The 22,336-nt window shown below is 39.7% G+C and overlaps 3 protein-coding genes across 3 annotated transcripts; 1 reads left to right on the forward strand and 2 right to left on the reverse strand.

Moving 5' to 3' along the window:
• Positions 1–2,450: 2,450 nt before the first annotated feature.
• LOC130428735 (olfactory receptor 1M1-like) lies at positions 2,451–3,404 on the reverse strand. The gene has a single exon (XM_056756946.1). It carries the CDS (start codon positions 3,402–3,404, stop codon positions 2,451–2,453), a length of 954 nt encoding a protein of 317 aa, XP_056612924.1.
• Positions 3,405–6,006: 2,602 nt separating this feature from the next.
• On the reverse strand, positions 6,007–6,972 carry LOC130428167 (olfactory receptor 52E4-like). Its single transcript, XM_056756029.1, has one exon. It carries the CDS (start codon positions 6,970–6,972, stop codon positions 6,007–6,009), a length of 966 nt encoding a protein of 321 aa, XP_056612007.1.
• Positions 6,973–14,135: 7,163 nt separating this feature from the next.
• Positions 14,136–15,098, forward strand: LOC130429025 (olfactory receptor 2A14-like). The gene has a single exon (XM_056757374.1). It carries the CDS (start codon positions 14,136–14,138, stop codon positions 15,096–15,098), a length of 963 nt encoding a protein of 320 aa, XP_056613352.1.
• Positions 15,099–22,336: the final 7,238 nt, after the last annotated feature.

Genomic DNA, 22,336 nt, shown 5'->3' on the forward strand with positions numbered 1-22,336 from the left:
AGTGGTTAGATCGTGGCGTTAGCAATGCCGCTAGGTTCGATCCTAGGAATTGCTCATACTTAGAAACAGATGTATAGTATAATGCACTGTAAGTCGTTTTGGATAAAAGCGTATGCGAAATGCGTAAATGTAACTGTAAAAAACAAAGCCTGCCCGTTTAGAAAGATGATATGATTGGTCAGTTTTACTGTTACTCAAAATGAATCACTCCCATTGATTTACTGTACTGTCATCCAACGGGATGCTAACAGAAGACGCCCGACGTAAGCATAAGTTCATCTTCTTGCAGTTTGTGCAGGCTGCGCAGACAGTGTATGAAATCGCAGAAATTCGACTGCTTCGTGATCTTGAATAACTCTCTTGAGAATTGGAAATCTCCCTTGGATTGATTGGACAGTAATCTTAGCCTTCCTTCAAATGTTTGGATCAGATTAACATTGACAAGCTCATTCAGAATCTATATAACTTCATTCCGTTACAACACTGCAAGGTAAACAAATGTTGTACATTATACAATAATAATAGAGTGTAAATAAATGGATACCAACTAATATGGACAATAAAGACCTCTCTAATACCCCTATCCTTGCCACATACTTCATTATTAAACACCTGTTAGTCATTTTCAGATATTTTCTTCATTTTGTTGAAAACAAATGCCTGTATGATCTGATTTGTGATGTGAAAATGTAGTATGGCAAAAAGTGGATTCCATCTTGCATTGATATGTAGCATCGGAACTACTTATCAAACGCCTTACTGACTACGCCACTGAAGCTACTGTCAAAACATTGTCGTTTTAACACTCTTCATTTTTTTCTGGGGGAGAAACAACTCGCATCTGCATATGGGTATGCCAGATCTGAGACTTGTCATCTAGTAATTTTCAACGATATAAGACGGAAATGAATAAAACTTTGATGTGGACCCCAGACCCCCAGACCCATATGCACCAGCATACCCTGCATGCCCAGATGCTACACCACATCCTCACCTGCTGTTTCACCGACTATAGACAGCACTTTTATAAAGATTATGTTACATTCTTACACAGAAATAATGAGTAGAGAAAGTGTGTGAAAATAACCCGTGTCCACTCCATTTGTTTATATTTTGTGCTATATTTTAGAGACATGTGGTTGCCTTTGACTTGTTCTTCAGTACCTAGACCAAGTTCTACTTACTTGAATGGTGTAGACAAATATCTCTAAAATCCTTTACAAAGGTTATACACAGACACATTTAGTCCAAAAAACAAAACAAAGCGGAAAGATGATCTCTTTATTATTGTAGACCTAAAGAATAACCTTAAGCAAGAAACAACAATATGCTTCAGATTAATAAAAGCATATATCTGGGATCACGTGAAAATTGTGCTATGTAAAAAAATACATAAGAAAACAAAAGAACACAACTGAAATAAAGAATCACAACAAAACATTCGAATCAGCATCTACTGTAAGTCAAAATGGATAACTGATATCAGAATTCAAATACCAAAAATTAGGAAATAACATTTACAAAGCCAAGTGCATCATCAGACTGCTTTGCACAAATAACTTAAATTCACCCTATATTACAATGTCAAATTGGATTTATTTAACCTGTGAATGGCAATATAGCATATATACACAGGATTATTAGGAACACCTGTTCAATTTCTCATTAATGCAATTATGGTGGTGGTGTAATGGTGTTGGGGATGTTTTCTTGGCACACTTTAGGCCCCTTAGTGCCAATTGGGCATTGTTTAAATGCCACGGTCTACCTGTGCATTGTTTCTGACCATGTCCATCCCTTTATGACCACCATGTACCCATCCTCTGATGGCTACTTCCAGCAGGATAATGCACCATGTCACGAAGCTTGAATCATTTAAAATTGGTTTCTTGAACATGACAATGAGTTCACTGTACTAAAATGGCCCCCACAGTCACCAGATCTCAACCCAATAGAGCATCTTTGGGATGTGGTGGAACGGGAGCTTCGTGCATCCCACAAATCTCCATCAACTGCAAGATGCTATCCTATCAATATGGGGCAACATTTCAAAAGAATGCTTTCAGCACCTTGTTGAATCAATGCCACGTAGAATTAAGGCAGTTCTGAATGAGAAAGGGGGTCAAACACAGTATTGGTATGGTGTTCCTTATAATCATTTAGGTGAGTGTATATTGTTTACAGAAAGCCAATTACATTGCATTTGTCTTGTTGTGTCAGTAGGTTAAGGTGCATGAAACACTTATTGCCCGTATTAATAATTTCTGTTCTCCACATTTACACAATAGAACAGAGAATCTACATGTCCGACCTTAAGCTTTTAGCTACAGTCTTTACATGAATTCAAATTTAATGTTATCATAAGCTAAATGTAATTTATTTACTACTTAATATCCTTAACATAACATGTTGCAGAAGATGCAGTTAAATCTAATTATGTTTGAAATACCCTACAGACCCCTTTTTAGTACTTTTCTAATTAAGTCTTTTATTTCTGCTGTGTTTAAAACATAAATGATGGGATTTAACATCGCTGGAACAGCATACGCTAGAGATGTGCTGATGATCCTTGCATTGGCAGAGAGAAACGTTGTTATCGCTATAATGTAAACACATATTTTGGGAAGAAAATACAATCCCACCACCAAAAGGTGAGAAGCACACGTCCTCAGAGCTTTAAAACGTCCTTCCCAAGTTGTGATTTTACTCAAGGCAAGAAAAATGCCTAGATACGACAGAACTATAATGATCAGTGGAGCTACAAGGAAAAGGGCAGTGTTAAATTTGGCTATAAAAAAATTAATGCTATTATCATTACATGCCAACCTAAACACTGGCCCATGATCGCAAAAATAACTTTCAATGACATTGCTTTTACAGAATGAAAGCCGATTGATAAAATACACTGTCAGACTTGCCTGACAAGCGTTAAATGCCCATATCGCTGAATATACAAAAGACATGACTGTATTAGTCACAATGGCGTGATATCTGAGAGGTAAACAGATTGCAACAAAGCGATCGTATGCCAGAACAACAAGAGAGAGACATTGCGTACCAATAAAGAAGAATACAAAGAACATGTTTGCCAAACAAGCATTATAAGAGATGTACTGTGAGTCAAAAAGAAAAGTCTTCATCATGTTGGGAAACACAGCATTTGTTTCACCAAAGTCAGCCAAAGCCAAATTAAACACGCCAATGTACTTTGGGCTGTGCAGACTCCGTTCAGCAGCTATGAGGAGAAGAACTACAGAATTCCCAAATACAGCAACAAAGTTAATGCAAAACAAGAAAATATAGTAATAATGGCTGTATGGGATACCTGAAAGTCCAGTGATAAAAAAGTATTCAGGATGCACAATGGAGATATTTGGGGGAAAACTGGTATTTATGGCATTCATGGTGTTTACAGTAGCTAGAAATGTGGTAGAGATTACCTGAAAGATAGAAAGATTTGTAAAAACTCAAAATTCTCAAAAGTAGCACAATCAATCTTTTATCATGAAAAACCTATAAATACAGTATAATGACATCACAAACCTGCATAAATGAGCTAAAAAGCCAAAGGCCGACGTTTTGTCTATGAGCTCCTCAGAGTTACTCAGCCACACAATGTTTTTCTATTTTCTCCTAGTGCACATTTAAAGACGCACTGAATCGCCTTGGAATGCGCAGCATTATTTGATGTGTTGACGTAGTGTCAACTGAAAAATGCAGAGAGCACGAGGCATATAGAGTGGCCCCTCCCCCTTTTGTGAGAACCAATAGCATTCCGTTTACAGTACAGTCAGCTTCAGCCTGGCAAAGCTGCATTTTTAAAGGGCAATTTCGCCAGCAAATCAAAATTTCCCCTCAAGGGCATTTAAACTGAATACGGTTTTCTTCTTTTTGAACAAAATAATGCAGTCAAATTTATTATAACACGTGTCCTTTTACTTCCAAGTGATAGAATAGGAGTGAATGGGTGTCGACTTTTTGAAGCTCCAAAAAGTACATCCATGCATAAAAGTTTTGCTCAACATGGCTCCATGGTCTTAATAAAGGTCTTATGAACCAAATCGATGCGTTTGTTTAAGAGAAATATCAATTTTGGCTGCGTTATTAACACAGCTTCCATGAACCTGAGGCTTGTTTTTCTGGCCAATGACGGACAGAGCCTTAACATAGAACATTCTGTGTAGACTCGAAACGGGTCGGATACATTTAGTTTTCTCAGCGGATTTGCAAGTATGTTTGTGCATATGATCAGCTCTGTGCTATCGTTTGTGTCTCTTATAACCGGATCACACTCACGTGCAACCGCTCATGTGACACTGACGCGAAATTAGGACTTCAATTATTGCATTATGCGTCATTCACCATGTAGGACATTATAAATGTGCGAAGAAGTTGATTTTGAGCTACCCCAGCAGCTCTGCTAGTGAAGGGGCTGGGACTCTTCGGATTCTAAAGCAACTTTTATTGGACAAGATCTTTGATGAGAGGCTAAAGTGTAGTGTGTTGTCATGGAATTACTAGATTTGTTCTAGCGCACGTGCCACACTCTTAGTTTTAAATGGTTATATCTCCTTAATGCAAATTTTGTCGGCGCTCAATAGCATATCAGTTTATTGACATCCTTAAGGCTCACTCATTTTAATAACATTTTTTTATTTTGATTTCACTGGGTCTTTAAATCATTTGACTGGATATCTCTGTTATTAAATATAAATATATACGTATCTCCTTAATGATCTCTGGGGAACACTTTGATGTAGCACTTGTTGCATGATGTTGTCATGAATATGTGAAAATAATAAACAGAATTCTGCAACACATTCTCCCCCATTTGCAATAGATACTATAGTTCATACACCATCTGACTTTTGGCTGGTCCTTATGATTCTGATCTGTTTAGATTATTACATTTCTTTTTTGTGTCTAGGTCGTATTAAACACTAGTGCACTGGGACCGTGCTTTTTTGTTGCCTCATGTCCACCAAACACTACAGTTTGGGCTTACCATTACAGTGAATAGTGAAAATACTTAGACAGAAAGTGGACTCTACCCATGATTTAACAGATAAATATGCCACCAATCTGCAAATGTGTCAAGACTTCTTCACCTTCTTTCATCACTTTAAATGCAAAATATATCGTTTGGTATGCTTCTTGGTATTTTACAGTTCATTCCCTCTTTAGATTCACATAGGCTTAGTACAATTTTTTTTCAAATCAATGTTTGTATTGTGTTGTAATTCTCTGATTCATTTCTCAGTGCTTTCATGAAAATGCTCAATAAAGGAAGTAAATATCTCTGGCTCCTAGATGAGTATAGGCTTCAGTATAAGATGCATCACTGCAAAAAGGTGGAACTTTTATAATGAACTGTACTTGGCCATACAGAATATTACAAAAAAAATAAACCTTAATAAAATAAAAAAAAATGCTCACAACTACAGTACCTTTTATCTGCCATATACTGTATACTTATAATTTTCCTACATTTCTTTCATTTCAATTGCAGTAACTGAGACTTAGAGGGCTGGTGTTTAGACAGCTCATGTTACATTTTGTAAAAAAATAAATAGCAAAACAACAAACTGCAGCTTAAACACTTATTATTCGTCATTATTTATTATCAACACATTACATGATTATTATTTATTTTGCCAAATCAAGTGTGTCATCACGTGTGTTGCACAAAACTAAATAAACATGCTTACATTTACCCGCTACAGTATATTACAGGGACAGATGATACAGTTAACAGTTGTGACTGAACCTGTGAAATGTCAACATAAGTATAGATTCACCGTATCTTTCAAATTCCTGATATACACAAATATTCTGATTTCTTTGCTTATCTTGCCATGTAGTCAGAAAGATACAAGAAGTACAATACAGCACCTAGAGCTAAATTCTCATTTGAACTTAAAAATAACCCAATTATTACTATATTGACTTCTATATATAAAACATTTCAATAATCATTAAATAAACAAAATTTAAAGACAGCCAGTTTTAAACACCCGGTCCAGATCTGTTTTTGAATGCTTTTCGAATTGTGTCTTTGATTTCAGCTGTGTTCAACACATAAATCATTGGATTTAACATTGGTGGAATGACATAAGAAAGCGATGAGCTGATGATTCTCGCATTGAGAGAAACAGTTGTTGTAAATCCTATAACATAAAGGCAAGTCTTCGGAAGATAAACTAACCCCACCACCAAAAGATGCGAAGCACACGTCCTTAGAGCTTTAATACCTCCTTCCCAATTTGTGATTTTGCTTAAAACAAGAACAATGGCTAGATATGACAGGACTATAATGGGAAATGGTCCTAGAAGGTATACAACTGTAATAAGCTTTCCGTGAGAAAAGCTATTGCTATAATCATTACATGCCAACCTGAACACTGGTCCATGATCACAAAAATAACTTTCTATTACATTAGATTTACAGAATGAAAGGCGGCTGATAAAATGCACCATTATAATTATCATTACAGCAGTAAATGTATATATTATTGAAAAAAGCACAAACATGACAGTATTCGTCACAAGAGTATGATACCTGAGCGGCAGGCATATTGCAGTGAACCGATCGTATGCCAGAACAACAAGAGTGAAAACCTGTGCACCACTAAAGAAATAAACCAATGACATATTGGCTAAACAAGCATTATAAGAGATGTACTGTGACTCGAAAAGAAAAGTCCGAACTATGTTAGGAATCTGGGCATTTGTTATACCCAAGTCAGCCAAAGCTAAATTAAACACACCAATGTACTTTGGGCTATGCAGACTCCTGTTAACAACTATAATGACAAGAACTGCAGAGTTCTCAATAACACTAATAAAATAAATGCAAAACAAGAAAATATAGTGATAGCGTGTGTATGGGATACCTGAAAGTCCAGTGATAAAAAAGTATTCAGGACGCACAATTGAGATATTGAGGGAAACACTTGTGTTTATGACATTCATGGTGTTAAGTTGCTGAAAACAGAAATGACCTGAAAGATATAAAGATTAGTATGAATAAGAATTCACAAGATTAGCTAAATAAATTACATAAGGAAAAATCATGCAAATAAACAACATACTGTAGGGTCTACCTGTATAAAGCTGAAAAGCCAAATTGCTGTAACTGTTTTTTATGAGCTCTGCTAAATGTTCACTGCTATTAATGCAATGATTGTCTGTGACTGTCTTCTTCTGCACATTTATTCGGTTTGATTGGACTAAAGTGAAATATATTGAGTGATATATCTCTGGAGATCATTCTGACAACACAATGATGTAACCTGCTTTGGCCACTGTATTGGATTAGATCATTTCTTTATTGTAGATTCAGCTTCTTTGCAAAACTCACTTAATATTAAAAATATTAATATTTCAGTGCCCCATCCATATTGTTTCCCGAAAGCATAGTGTTAAGTATTACATTTGGTATCATCTAGTTAGAGACCCCTTAGGCAAAATATAAATGAGGGACACAATGTGTAATCTGTAATTACCTAAATATTCTCAGTGCAACATGCGAAGACGCACAGACAAAGGTCAGGCCATTCAAGGAGATTATGTTCTCAGCATTTCAGTTTAGCAGGTTCCAAAGAACAAAAGGGCACGCCATTTTCCTTTAATACTCCGTATGGGATGGAGAATGGCATGCCATGCCATTCGCCAAGTTTACTGGCCTTTTAAAAGTACATTCGGAGATCACACGTTTTCAAGATCACACCTCATTCTGTCGGTTCGACACAACGCCGAGAGAGCCGTCTTACCTTTATTCTCTCGACTATTTGGAGTCTCCCTCCACTACTCCGACTACATACCATCGGCCCGTTTTCTACCTCAGCCAGAATACAGGTCTAGGGCTCTGGGTTCGGGCAAAAATACATAGCTCGTAGCCCTGCCCCAGACAGCAAGCCAAAATATTATTAAACAATTATTGTTATTATTTATTTTCCATTTATTTGCAAGGGCAAACTCCTGAAACACATACGTAATACAAAGCACGTGAGGCGGAGTTTTGTTTGGGACCACCACTTTTGTCATTGAATGAGATTATTATAGTAGAAAATTAAATGTATTGATAACAAAAGATTTTAACGGCTTACTAAGATGTATGAATGAAGAATCATTTAGATAATTAGAACATTTTATCACAGCATATCAGTATGGCCTGTGTGTTATTATTGCACACAGGAAAAAAGTTTAATTTCTTCGTTTAGTATAAATGAGTTTGTCATTGTTTCATTATTTTATTTTCATTTAAAGTACTAATAAACAACAAACATTAATTTTCAAGTAAGGATGAAGATCTTCAAATGTATTTATCTGACAAGGCAGTAGGCTAATGTTAGCCGTCGTTTTGTTAATAAACATTCATGTTAAATATAGGCCTAATCAAGTTTTTTTTTTTATTATCAAAAAATCATTCACAAATTTCTTACAGTACCATGGATGAGGTGAGAATGGCATTTAGGTACTTAAAACATCCGTATCTTGTGATTACACAAAAAAGGCATAAATATGACACATTAATAGTGATTAAAGGTGCTACAAGGTAAACCTGCATTAGACAGTCCGTTCACAAGACAACAATCACAAGAAAAGTCAGTAATATAAAGTTTGAGACAAAACGTTCATATCATACAGTATAAGCCATTACACCGAGAAATTAAGGAAAGAGAGATATAGACAAAAGATGATTTATTCGTAGGATACAGTTTTATTTGTAAGATACAGTTAAGTGCTCTGGAAAGAGGTGAGTTTTCATCTTTGTTGTATATGGCAGTCATACTCAGCCCGTCCTAAATAATGTCAATGTCAAGTTTATTTATATAGCACTATTTAACTAAACAGAGGTTGACCAATGTGCAGCACAATAAAAAAGATTCAACTTTTAAAAGAAGAATAATAAAATCAACTTAAAACGGGGTAATATGATCACGTTTCTTGGTACTTGTAAAGAGCCTAGCAGCTGAATTTTGAACCAACTGCAGAAGGGACAGTATGGATTGACCAAAATACAGCAAATTACCGTAATCTTATCTAGATGTAATAAAATCATGAATTCATTTTAAATATTTTACAGGACAAAATAGTTTTGCTTTAGCAAGAAGTCAAAACTGACACCATGATATTCTGTTTATCAATTCTAAATCCATCATCGAAAATAAAACCAAGATTTTTAACCTAAGGCATTACCGATGAGGTTAAGTCACCAAGATTTACATTTGGAGTATGTGAGTCCGACGGACCAACCACAATAATGTCGATATTTTATCTCATTAAAATAAAAAAAATGTAAAGAAAAGCAATCGAATAAGCAAGACATAAGTGCTTCCAGACAATTTGAACTATGGATCGATTTGGGTGTCATGTGCAAAACAATGGAAAGTCAGACCATGATTCCTAAAGATGGAACCCAAAGCGAGCATACACAGAGAAAAAGAATAGAAGCCAAAATTTGGAACATCACAAGAAAGAGAGACCATCTCAGAAGTAAAATCACCTATATATACTTTAAAACTTTGATTTGTGAAATATGATTTTCTCCCTAAACAGTGCTCTAGGGCGCGTAAGCAGTATTGTATGATCAACTGTGTCAAAGGCCCCTTGCAATCCCCTTGGAATGAGTAATAATAGTGTCCTGAGAATTCAAGGATATTAAAATTGTTTTTTAATTTGACTTGTGGGACTTCAGTTTCTAATTAATAGTCAGGGCCGCCGTAACGAGGGAAAGGTTATGATAATTCTAGGGGGCCCAAGCATTTGCCAGTCGGCACAACAAATGGACTCTGAATGGACCCACATAAGTCTAAGACAATTCGTTTAATGTGTTTGAGCTTTCAAATATAAATAAATTTGTATTTTTACTAACAAAGCTGACTGTCGGCATGCATAGAATGAGCTTCAAGTATACATTTTCCCTTTTTTATTTCTGTTGTCTTGCAGTGATACGTTAACATCTGGAACAGGGGATCTCTATATTTATAATCTTATTTAATTTTTATGTTGCAGGAGATCTTACATTACAATAAAGATGAATTTGTGTTATTTTACTCATTGTAGAAAGTTGTGTAAACGTTTTGAAACGTTTGGCAAGAATTGCATCAGCTCTGATTGACATATTTTGGCTCCTGGGTAAGTCTCTTAATGAGCCGGGTTGATGCATGGGGACCACACAGAGACACATCTCCGTCACCTGAGAAAACCCTGTCTCTGCTCACCATGAGTGCTGTACATCAAATTACTATTATTAGGACTGAGTGAAAGCAGCACCTCTGTGACCATAAAAATATTCATGAGGGTTAGAACACGAGTCTCATGAGTCTTCCCTGTAGAGAAAAATTAAAGGTTATGCAGTCAATTGAAAAACATCTCAGGCCTCTAAAATTTCTGAAAAATAGATAAAAAATAAATAATTTTATATTGATTTGATCTGATCTTGATCCTGGTCTCTTACATAAGTGCTACTTGAATTAAGGACCTACTGATTGATTTTTATATTTTTTGCGTTAAATCATTTTTATTGGACTCCCTTGCTTGTCCGTGGGTTATGCAAATACCTAAATAATAAAAAGTATTAAAACGTGCTTGTCAACTGTGACAACACAGTATTTAATCATATATAAAGTACAGTTTCTTTTCAATTTCCTGAAAAACAGCGAAATGTGAGCCTGGACAACAAAACCAGTTTTAAGTAGCGCAGGAACATTTTTAGTAATTGCCAAAAAAACAGGGTATGGTGCTTTAATGCAAAAAGTCAAAGGACTTTAAGTAAAGACAATGTTCCATGAAGATATTTTATACATTTCCTACCATAAATGTATAAAATACAGAATTTTTGTGCGTGGATGGCCTGCTACAGTGCCCCTGATTAACAACTTCAAAGGCGATTTTCTATTTTGCTTTTTTGCACTCTCAGATTCCAGCTTTGTGAACAGATGTTATTCCGCCAGATAGTGTCCTAACCCAATAAACCACATATCAATAAAAAGCTTATTTCTTCAGCTTTCAGATGAAAAGCTTTTTCTGATTTCAAAAAATTGACCCTTTAGACTGGTTTTGTCGTCCAGTATTTAATCATATAAAAAGTACAGTGTTTTTTCAATTTCCAGAAAGAAAAGCGAATTTGGACATATGAAGTTTCAGAAGGACAGCATCAAAAACTTATTTTCATTTAATTCATTTACTTTAATTATGTCCTATTCAACATCATATTCCATCATTGTGCTTTAACTGGCACAGGTTGCTTTTAATAAACTCTGATTCTTTAACATGTAAAATATGACTTATTTATCAATAACAATTGAGCATAAAATAATATGCTTGTATATCTACTGTTTATTGAGACCCAATTTAACTTATATTGTGTGAACTTGTAAATTGGAAGTTACATATGTACTGTAGGGATTTATCAAATACATCTTATATTAGATTATTGCCCCAATCTGAATGAGAAACCTTTTTTTTAAGCTTTAACTTCAAACATCATAGTTGTAACTTTTCAACTTGTCCATCAAAGGGCACCAATTAAGCAATATGTTACAGTATGTGTGTGTTTACACAACAGCTTTTGTTAATAAAGTCCTCAGTGGTTGTGAAGATCTGTTTACTGTCTGAGTGCTCAGTGCTCTATAGCGATAAAGAATAACAAAGAAGCAAACAAGCAGCAAATTAACACCCGGGAGAGACTTGTTTTTAATGACACATGTTTAATGACACATGTTTACATGTTGCTGATAGTTGTTATGATGATCTCATTCTTGTCAACTACTCAGTAAAGGTCCAGAGAGATACACTTTATATATCTCAATATGATCAATTAAGAGACGAACAGGGAAAATAAAGTGATTGACAAACATACTAATCCAACACCTAAAACATGTAATACAAAATGAACTGGTGGCTTTTGTTCAACATCTCATGCAATATTATAAAGGCCACATGATAGTTTTTACACTGTTGACTGAAACGAAATTAAGTAAAAAGCCTAAATTATATTAAACGTTATGGATGTACAGCATGTAAGTAGAGACATAGGCAATAGGTATTTTTTCAAACTGATTTAAATTGGTGTTTTATGAATCCATTAAAAGGAATAGCTGGTCTAGAGACTTAAACAGTCCCAGTAGAGAGATGATTAAGATAAGTGATAAAACTGAGACTCTACTGGGATTACACATTTTACCATTATTTCATCCCTTCAAAAACATAAATCTAACTGACAAGACAACTACTGTATAAAGAATAAACTGTAGCTATGAAACTAAATGCAACGCAAAAATAAACTAAAATTTAAATGATGTAAATGTGTGAATATTTTAATCTTTTATTATTTAGTTCCGAGATGACAAAACTTTTCTAGTCAGACATAGGATACTGTTATTTGGGACAAATGTTTTCTACGGCTTAAGGGTTGGTTTGTTTAGGGACAAACGTTGTAAAGGAAAGCTTGCTTATAAAACTGAGAAGTCCTAAGATTAATTCAGCAAAACTGAATCAATGCACTGTTTGCAATTGAATCAGAGTATTGATTTATGTTGTAAGCAATCTAATATAAAGAGCAAATGTGAGTTTAAACAACGCTTATTCCCTTTATATTACTGATGTTATAAGAATGTTACTTTATGAAACATATCATGTCATAATCTTTTGCTATTGCAAGCCAGGATGTATATTTTAAAAATAAAACGTTTTAGTAACGAAGTAATATGCTTCAACTCAGCTTTATTTTTGTTAAGTAAATAACAACTTGTACTTTCAAATGCTTCAATCTATATTGAAAACAAATTTTTATTTGACAAGAGAAAAGTAATTGACTAAAGAAAGGCATTGACTTCAAGAAAGGCTAAGACATCTAATGTTCCTACCTTCTTACAATTGATATTGCAGTGTAAAATCATCCTTAAAGTCCCCCATGAACCAGAAGTTGCAATCGTTTTTGCTTTTGATTTGAAGAATGCTCCGCCCAAGCCATCGAACATACATCATCTGAGATGGACAGTCACTACAGGATGAAAGTACATTTTCAGATTTTAATTGAAGATTATGTGGGCACATGGATTTAAAAAAGAAAATGACTCACATTGTTAAACTATTTATACGGTGCAATATCAAGTACAATATGCAGTAGGCAATGAATCCAATGTGACTGGTCTGACTGGAATAAAGGACTTGATGTCCAGTATTCCTGTATACTGAACATTCGTCTTAGGTGATAGATTCTTCCAGTAAAGAGGCAGTTGTAATGTTATTATACAGTCCATTAAATGATTGATGGACAACTGACGACCATAAACTGGATTTGCAAACCCCTGGTGGTTCACGTGGGAATTGCAGAGGAATCGTGAGGTACACTGTACACAATACAATAACAATACAATTCAATAAAACTTTATTATCAAAACAGTTTTAAATTTCTCTTCTGACCAAACCAGTAACACAGTTACATACACAACAGTTAACATAACACAAAAGAAAACATAACACAAGTTTGGAACAATTTAAGGGGAGTTTGACATAATATTAACAAAAGTAAAGGTCATGGGTTCGATCCCAGGTACTGCACATACTGTACTCAGAAATAAATGTATAGTATAATTCAATGTTAGTCGCTTTGTATAAAAGTGTCTGTCAAATTAATAAATGTAAATGTAAAATGCTACTAATAAAAACAGATTAAAAACTCTTTATAATGGTAAATGTGACATTAAATTGGTGAAATATTTACCTAACCTGATTTATACAGTCCTGCCATTGTCTAGAGATTCTCAAACTCTCAAAACAAATTTTTTATCTAACACAAAAACAAAAAGGCACAATTAAAAGCAGCTTATTTTTTAATGTTCGCATTCTTGACTGACAGACCAGTGTCCCTGAAGTACAGTACCTGCGTCATGTTCAGTGTCAGGTAAGGTCCTTTACTATTTATAAATCACACATAAAGAAACTGTGAATCAGCATGTGAGGAGGAAGAATGTGAAACAGCTTTCACTACCTGAAACCTAATATAAGTAAATGATATCAAATTCGTTCAAATTGTTACTCCGGTTGTGTAATAGTTTAATGCTAAATAATTTGTTTTTTGCACATACAGAGAATACAAAGTTTTTCTTTAAGGACCGATCGTCATCATGTCAACTGGAAACGTCAGCTTTATAAAGGATTTTGATATTGCTGGGTTCCCTGGACTTCAGCCTCGACATTATGGCATCGTTTCAGCAGTCCTGTTCTTTGTTTATGTGTGTACAATTGTGGGAAATGCTGTATTTTTTACATTACTTATAATATCAAAGAGCCTTCATAAACCTGTTTATTTCTTTATTCTGAATCTGGCTGTGTGTGATGTACTCTTCAGCACCACTACATTACCCAAAATAATCAGCAGATATTGGTTTCAAGATGGAAGCATTTCATTTTTGGGCTGCTTTGTTCAGATGTTTTTTGTGCATTATTTTGCCACAGTCACTTATCATGTTTTGGCATTAATGGCCATAGATCGCTATGCAGCCATTTGTTATCCACTTCGATATCACACTATTATGACAAACAGAAATGTTTTCATTCTGAGCTGTATAGTTTGGGTCTGGTCTTGTGCAATCCCGTTGATGACAGTTATTCGAGCGTATCCTCTCCCATACTGTGCAGGTAACACCATAGTTCAATGTTACTGTGATCACTTTTCTATTACATCCTTGTCTTGCACTGACAAAACCCTGTATACGATTCCAGCTTTTGCCAGTGTCCTTATAATGCTGCTGGGTTCACTTGCTATAATTATTTTCTCTTACTCTGCCATCATTTTGGCCGTTCTGCGTATATCGAGCACTCAAGGAAGACTCAAGACTTTCTCCACCTGCAGTCCTCAGCTCATTATAATTGCTCTTTTTTTCCTGCCCAGGTGTTTAAATTATTTGTTTAACAATATTGGTCTAAAGATCAGCAATGATATACGAGTGGTCATTATTATGTTGTATAGTTTGCTGCCACCCATGATTAATCCTATTATTTACTGTTTGAGAACAGAGGAGGTGAAAAAGATTTTAAGAGGACTATTGCAAAAAAGACAAATTGGTGTTCCTTTAAAGATGCCTTAATGTGATTTGCCAAACTATTGTCTATGTCATAAAAAATCTATTCTATTTGAGAGGACTTTGAAAATATACTTTATTTACTTTAATATTGTTAAACTATTTATACGGTGCAATATCAAGTACAATATGCAGTATGCAATGAATCCAATGTGACTGGTCTGACTGGAATAAAGGACTTGATGTCCAGTATTCCTGTATACTGAACATTCGTCTTAGGTGATAGATTTCCCAGTAAAGAGGCAGTTGCAATGTTATTATACAGTCCATTAAATGATTGATGGACAACTGTCGACCAAAAACTGGATTTGCAAACCCCTGGTGGTTCACGTGGGAATTACAGAGGAATCGTGAGGTACACTGTACCTAGTGCATATACAATACAATTCAATAAAACTTTATTATCAACATAGTTTGAAATTTCTCTTTGACCAAACCAGTAACACAGTTACATACACAACAGTTAACATAACACAAAATAAAACATTAAAAAACAAATCAAATCAGCATACTCCACCTTTCTGATTCAAATAGCCGATTACTATGAGCTTTTATAAATGTTTTCCTTGCTCTAGCCACAACATGGCGCCTACCAGATGGCAGAAGAACAAACTGGCCATTTAATGGATGGGCAGCATCTTTTAGTATGCACTCAGCCTTTCAAACACACCTCATAGTATACACCCGGCTCAAAGTTGTTTGTTGTCTGCCTATTTCACTACCCGTATTAGTAACTGTTTTGTTTACAGCTTAGATTACCATACCACGGTGTTAGATTGTAGGTCAACACACTTTCAACTAAGGACTTCTCCACTAATCTCCAGTATGTTTTGACTAACCCCAAAAGCACTGATCTTCCGTATCAAATAGAGACGGTGCATGCACTTTAAAAAAATTAAGTTAACATTATCTTGGAAACTCACTTTAGTATCTATCTTTTTATAAAAGGCCCATCAAGGCCACATCATCTGCATTTTTAAAAGTCTACAATTCAAATTCCGTATGGTAAAAATCGTTAATGTACAATGAATAAAATATAGGTGATAAGGCACTTCCTTGTGGGGCACCTGTAACACTCTTCTGACAGCTGGCCATTATACCATATCCGATGTGTTCGAAACAATAAAAAATCCTTAATCCAAAGCACCAAGTGCCTATCAACACCATTAGAGAATCACCGGTTCAATAGGATATTAAATTTATTGCATGGAAAACTGATGTAAGATCTAAAAATAAAATTCAAACATATGAATTAGAGTTCTGCAAATGATGAATTACAAAACACAACATCCTCAGTGCCTCTGGCCCCTTCACATGCAAATTGCAATGGATTAAGTCATAGTTCTACAGTCAACATTAATTGTTTGGCAATAATCCTTTCCATAGTTTTCATAACACAAATGTTAGAGCAATTGGACACAAATAATTTAATGTATAAGCATTGGCCCTTCAGATGCAGGGAAAATCACACTTTTTTCCATGAGGATGGTACAGTCCCTACCTGTATCTACACTGTAACGAATTGCTGTAAAAACTACAGAGTTATTTTACAGAAGCTGACTGTTTTTTAAATAATACAGAATATTGCTGTAAAGTGCAATGCATTCTGGGGTCACGTGACGGATTAACTCAAATGTACAGAATATTGTTGTAAATTTCAAAACTACAATGGCGGGATGATCTTCAACAGTCGAGATTGGGGTAGTGCGCAAAATGATTGATTTACACCTGTGGTAAGTGACTTATTACGGTTTTTTTCATATTTGGTAACTATCATACTGGTAACGTTATATAGAGGTATCTACATTCGCGTTTCATATTGGTAACCTCCACCGAAGGAGTCTTGCGGGGTTTCAGCAGCGCCGTCGCGGTAAGATTTCAAAAATTCTCCGTCGCTATAGCACCAGAGGACAGAAGTTGTTCATGTTATTTAAAGTTTTTGTTCACACCAGGAGCGAAGGCGGTATGTGACGAGCTACAGTTCATTGTTTTAGTTAGTTGACGATTGTTTTTTAAATGTTGAACATCGCGCCCGCCGTAGACTCGGTAAAAGTTACATGCTTCGACTGTTGGGATTGACAGGAATTTAGTGTTGAATACCACACTCGGTCGTGATTATTTTGTGGTGTAATTCAAATGTGCAAATGCAGTCATCCGTTAAATCGAGAGCCCACATTAAAACGAGTCACCAAAGCTTCCGGTTAGTCGATATTCACGGAGGATAGCCCGGTAAAGTGATTAATTTACGTAACCATCTAGATGTACAGCAGGGCTATTCAAATCTTACCCTGGAGGGCCGGAGCACTGCAGAGTTTAGATCCAACCCTGATCAAACTTGCACACCTGTGATTTTCTAGCGATACTGAACAGCTTGATTAGCTTGCTCAGGTGTGTTTGATCAGGGCTGGAGCAAAACTCTGCAGTGCTCCGGCCCTCCAGGGTAAGATTTGAATAGCCCTGATGTACAGTATATGTAACGGAGGCCAGCTGAGAGCTGTAGCAAAAGACGTTACCGACACCCTCATCGTTACAGCAGGACTGTCTCCAAGATAACAAGACCGTTGGAGGGTGAGAGTGAGACGGCCCGTTACAAATACCAGTGTGACAATTTCTTGACCTTGACATCCCTAACGTTAAAGGCTTACATTTCTGTATAAGTACGGTTTTAAGTTTAAGTTACTCTGTGTAATTTGCTTAGAATTTGTTTGTAGAGTCACTTATACTTAAATGTAGTTTTAATGTAAAAAGCTTAAAGATAAAATTGTATAGTAACTATTAACTATTGTCACATGTGGTATTGTTTGTTTTAGGACACACTTGCAGTCCACTGGATGCAGACTACTGAAGGTTAGGTTGTGTGTGACCGTGCTCAGCACAGCTTCATGTCTGGCCTTCCCACTCTGTTCATAGCATGTTACATATTCAATCTTGAGTACCAGGATCGTCTTGGTTACGTATGTAACCTCAGTTCCCTGATGGAGGGAACGAGACGTTGTGTCGAGAACGACAGATGGGGTTCGCCCTTGAGAACCAATCAACTCTGACTACTATAGAAAAGGCCAATGAAATTTGGCGAATGCAATTTGCATGCCGGGCTCCGCCCCCGGAAATCCGGTATAAAAGGAGGCCGGCGTGCAGCATTCACTTACCTTTGTTCTGAAGAGCCTGAGACCTCTCAAACTGCAGCAGAATACGATACGTGTTCGTGGCATAAGGGACACAACGTCTCGTTCCCTCCATCAGGGAACTGAGGTTACATACGTAACCAAGACGTTCCCTTTCTGTCGGTCTCTCGACGTTGTGTCGAGAACGACAGATGGGGTTGCCTATGGAAAACGCCACAACGCTGTATCGCGTCACAATCTCTAGCGAAGCGACGGTAACAAGCCTGGGCGTGTCATCTCGAAGCTTTCGTGAGACTGTAACCTTCCAGTGTGGTGGTCGGGGGGTTCCAGAGCTTTCTTGGAGAAAGATGGGTACAGCCCTGACCGGTAACTTTCACGGACGGGGCCTTAGCTCTCTATAGGCGAGAGGCCGTCCAGATCAGTTTACACCGGGTAAGCGCGACTCTTAATCAGAGAAGCGCTACAGAGGCCACCTCCTACCCGTGGGGAGGAATATGGTGGATATAGGTATGGTCTCGTCCTTGGAGGAGAACGCATGGAACGTGCGGACTGAGTAGTTAACCGCGAGGTGGAGGCCCACCTGGGGAAGCTCATGGGTTACCAGGAGTGGGAACCATTCTCATGAGGATACATCAGACGGAACAGCCCACGGAGGGGGTGTTACAGACGTCCGGTAGCACTAGGTCCGGTTAGAGCTATCTGTGATAGCTCACATGGTATCCCGGCCTAAGGGGGAAGGCTGCTCTGCCCAGCCAGCCCCCAGGGGGTGCTTGTTTGGTGATGGATGGAATGCCTATTCTTAACCAGTGTCTGGGTAAGAAGGGAGGCTGGTGAGGTACCAGTTTCTTAGCGATGTGTTCGGGTAAGAAGAAAAGGTAAATAGCACACTGACCCAACCTGTTAGAGGGTGGAAAGGTGCTTTCGCAGGCATACGCCCCCCCGGATGCCAGTCCTACATGTCGCCACGCAGGACGTGGGCTGACACCGGGTTTACGCGAAGGTTGTTAACCCTTGCGAAGGTGTTTGGGCATAGCCCAACCCGCAGCTCTACAGATGTCTGCTAGAGAGGCGCTTCTGCCAGTGTCCAGGAGGTGGCTAAACTCCGTGTGGAGTGAGCCCTCACTGCCAATGGGCATGGGAGATTCTGAGATCGGAATGCCGTCGTAACGGCGTCCACGACCCAGTGCGCCAGCCTCTGTTTGGAGACAGCCTTCCCCTTCTGCTGTCCTCCAACAGACACGGAGCTGGTCAGAGCTTCAGAGCTCTGCGTGCGGTCCAGTACGTACTGGACACAACACTAATCGGGTTGGGTCTTCCTCCCCTATGGGGAGCGCCTGCAAGTTCACCACTTGGCCCCGGAGGGAGTAGTGGGAACTTCTTGGGCACGCATCCGGGCCTGGGTCTCAAGATAACGTGAGAGTTTCCAGGGCCGAGTTTAAGGCAATCCAGGGACACGGAGGATGCTCGGTGGTCCCCTACCCTCTTGAAGGAAGTGAGCGCCGTCAGGAGGGCCGTCTTACTCTATGAGGAAGATCGGAACCTCCGAGGGGCTCTTTGGGGGGCCCTGAGGCTCCCCAGGACCACTTAGGGTCCCAAGAGGGTATGGAGCGGAGATGAGGCGGATTCCGCCCTCTCGCTGCTTAGGAACCTGGTGACCAGGTCGTGTTGCCCTAGAAACTTTCCACCGACTGAGTCGTGATGAGTGGCAATAGCGACTACATACACTTTCAGTGTGGAAGGGAGATGTTAGTCTCCAGTCTCGTGAGGAGGGGAACACAATCCTGATCAAGCACCTCAGTGGGTCTTTCTCGTTGAGAAAGACACCAGGACGAGAAGAGGCACCGTCTAGAGGCGTGTAACCGCCTAGTAGATGGGGCCCTAGCCTGGATGATGGTCTCAGCCGTATAGGGGGAGTAGCCATCTTAGGATCTTCTCGTCCCGTCTAGAGACCAGACATGGGTGTTCCAGAGGTCTGATCTGGGATGCCAGAACGTGTCCTTCCCCTGAGAGAGCAGGTCCTCTGTCAGGGGAATGGTTCAGGGGGAGTCGCTGTCCAGAGCATCGGCTCTGAGGCCAAGTGCGGTTAGACCGGTGTGGTGTAACCAATAACACTTGGTGCTCCTGCTCCCTGACCTTGCACAGAGTCTGTACAAGAAGGCTCCTGGGGGGGGAAGGTGTGCTTCCGCCCATCCCGCGGCCAGCTGTGCGCAAGGATATCCGTGCCGAGGGCAGGGACTATCAAGCGGGCAAATGGTGGTGTTACGGGAGGTGAACAGGTTTTACCTGGGCCTACCCGAACAGCCTCCAAATGAGCTGGACTGCACGGGGGTGGAGTCGCCACTCTCCACGAGGCATAAACTGGCGAGAAAGCACGTCGGCTGTCTAGTTCAGTTTGCCCGGGGTGTGTGGCCTGCAGGGAACGAGTCACCTGTTGACTCCACCGGAGGAGGCGTCGAGCAAGTTGTGTTTAGCTGCTGTGTGCGAACGCCACCCTGACGATCTGTATTCGCTACAGCTATAGTGCTGTCCTCGGAACAGCACGTGTATGTCTCGCACGAGAGGCCGTAGCCTGCTCAGTGCAAGTAGCATAGCCCACAACTCTTGGCAATTGATATGCCAGCGCAGGCGGGGGTTCGTCCAACACCCCACCTGCGTGCCCGTTGCACACTACACCGCACCCCTGCAGGGAGACTTCAGTCGTCACCACGACCTGCCTCATAACCTGCTCAGAGGGACCTGAGTCCGTCGAAAAAGTCATAAAGACTAGGGGTTATGGTGCGTCGGCAGCAGGGCGGCATCACCATGCGCCTGCTGCCGGTGTGCCACGCTCTCCTCGGAACTCGACTCTGAAACCAGTGTTGGAGCGGTGTCATGTGCATCAACTCGAGGGGTATTAGCCCGCGAGGACGCCATGTGTCCCAGGAGCCTCTGAATTGTTTCAGGGGGACCGCTGTCTGCCTAAAATGTTCATTTCAGACAGTTCAACACTGGTTGGGCACAACTGCGGACAGGTGTGCCGACATGGTGACAGAGTTGAGTTCCATACCGAGAAAGAGGATGCTCTGCACTGGGGAGAGCTTGCCCCTCTCTTGGTTGACCTGGAGTCCCAATCGACCTAGGTGCCGGAGCACCAGGTCCCTTTGTGTACATAACAGATCTCGCGAGTGTGCCAAGATAGGCCAGTCGCTGAGATAGTTTAGTACCCGCTCGCCTTCCTCCTCTCAGGGAGAAAGGGCGGTCAGGGACAGACCGAAAGGGAGGACTCTGTACTGATATGCCCGTCTCTCGCACGCGAACCGTGGGAACGGCCGGTGTCGAGGAGGATCGAGACATGAAAGTAAGCGTCCTTCAGGTCGATTGCCACGAACCAATCCTGACACCTCATAGATGTCAGGACGCGCCTCTGTGTGAGCACCCTGAATGGCAGCTTGTGAAGGTGCTCTGTTCAGGGTACGCAGCCTTTGGGGGCAACCCGCCGTCTTTCTTGGGAACGATGAAGTGCGGGTGGTGACCCACTGAACATCTTGGTTTTGAGGGACGAACTCGATGCCTGTTTTGCCAGAAGGGTGGTGACCTCTACCCGAAGTACGGAGGCGTCCCTGCCTCTGACAGAGGGAGAGATGATGCCCCGAAACTTGGGTGAGTCTCTGGCGAACTGGATCGAGTAACCAAGACGGACCGCCCTCATTAGCCAGCGAGACAGTGTGGGCAGCTCTCGAGCTCCCAGGGACTGTGACAGGGTGACCAAGGGGACGGTCTGCTTCATCATTCCCACGGGGGGTGGTTCGTCGGCTGGCGGAGCTAACCATGTCGCGGGGAGTCCCCGGAGGGAAGGTTTTTGCTCCGCCTGCTTACCTGCCTGGCGGGACAAAGGCACGCACTGTCGGTTTGAGAGTGGTGACGGCTGTCGTATGTGTACGACCTCACGCCTCGCCAGGGTGTGAGGTCGGTTCGCCGAGCACAGTCCAGTGGAGTGTGCGATCGGCTGCAAGTAAACCCGGGGAGAACAGAAAACTCAGTGAGTAAGTGGGCGCCAAGCCCTAACAAGGGCCCGGCTTTGGTGACGAGGCAGGAGTCGTCCCGTACCGACCGATCAGAGCCGTGGCTGTGAAGGTTCGG

The sequence above is a fragment of the Triplophysa dalaica genome, chromosome 9, assembly GCF_015846415.1.
Source record: "Triplophysa dalaica isolate WHDGS20190420 chromosome 9, ASM1584641v1, whole genome shotgun sequence".
Lineage (NCBI taxonomy): Eukaryota > Metazoa > Chordata > Actinopteri > Cypriniformes > Nemacheilidae > Triplophysa > Triplophysa dalaica.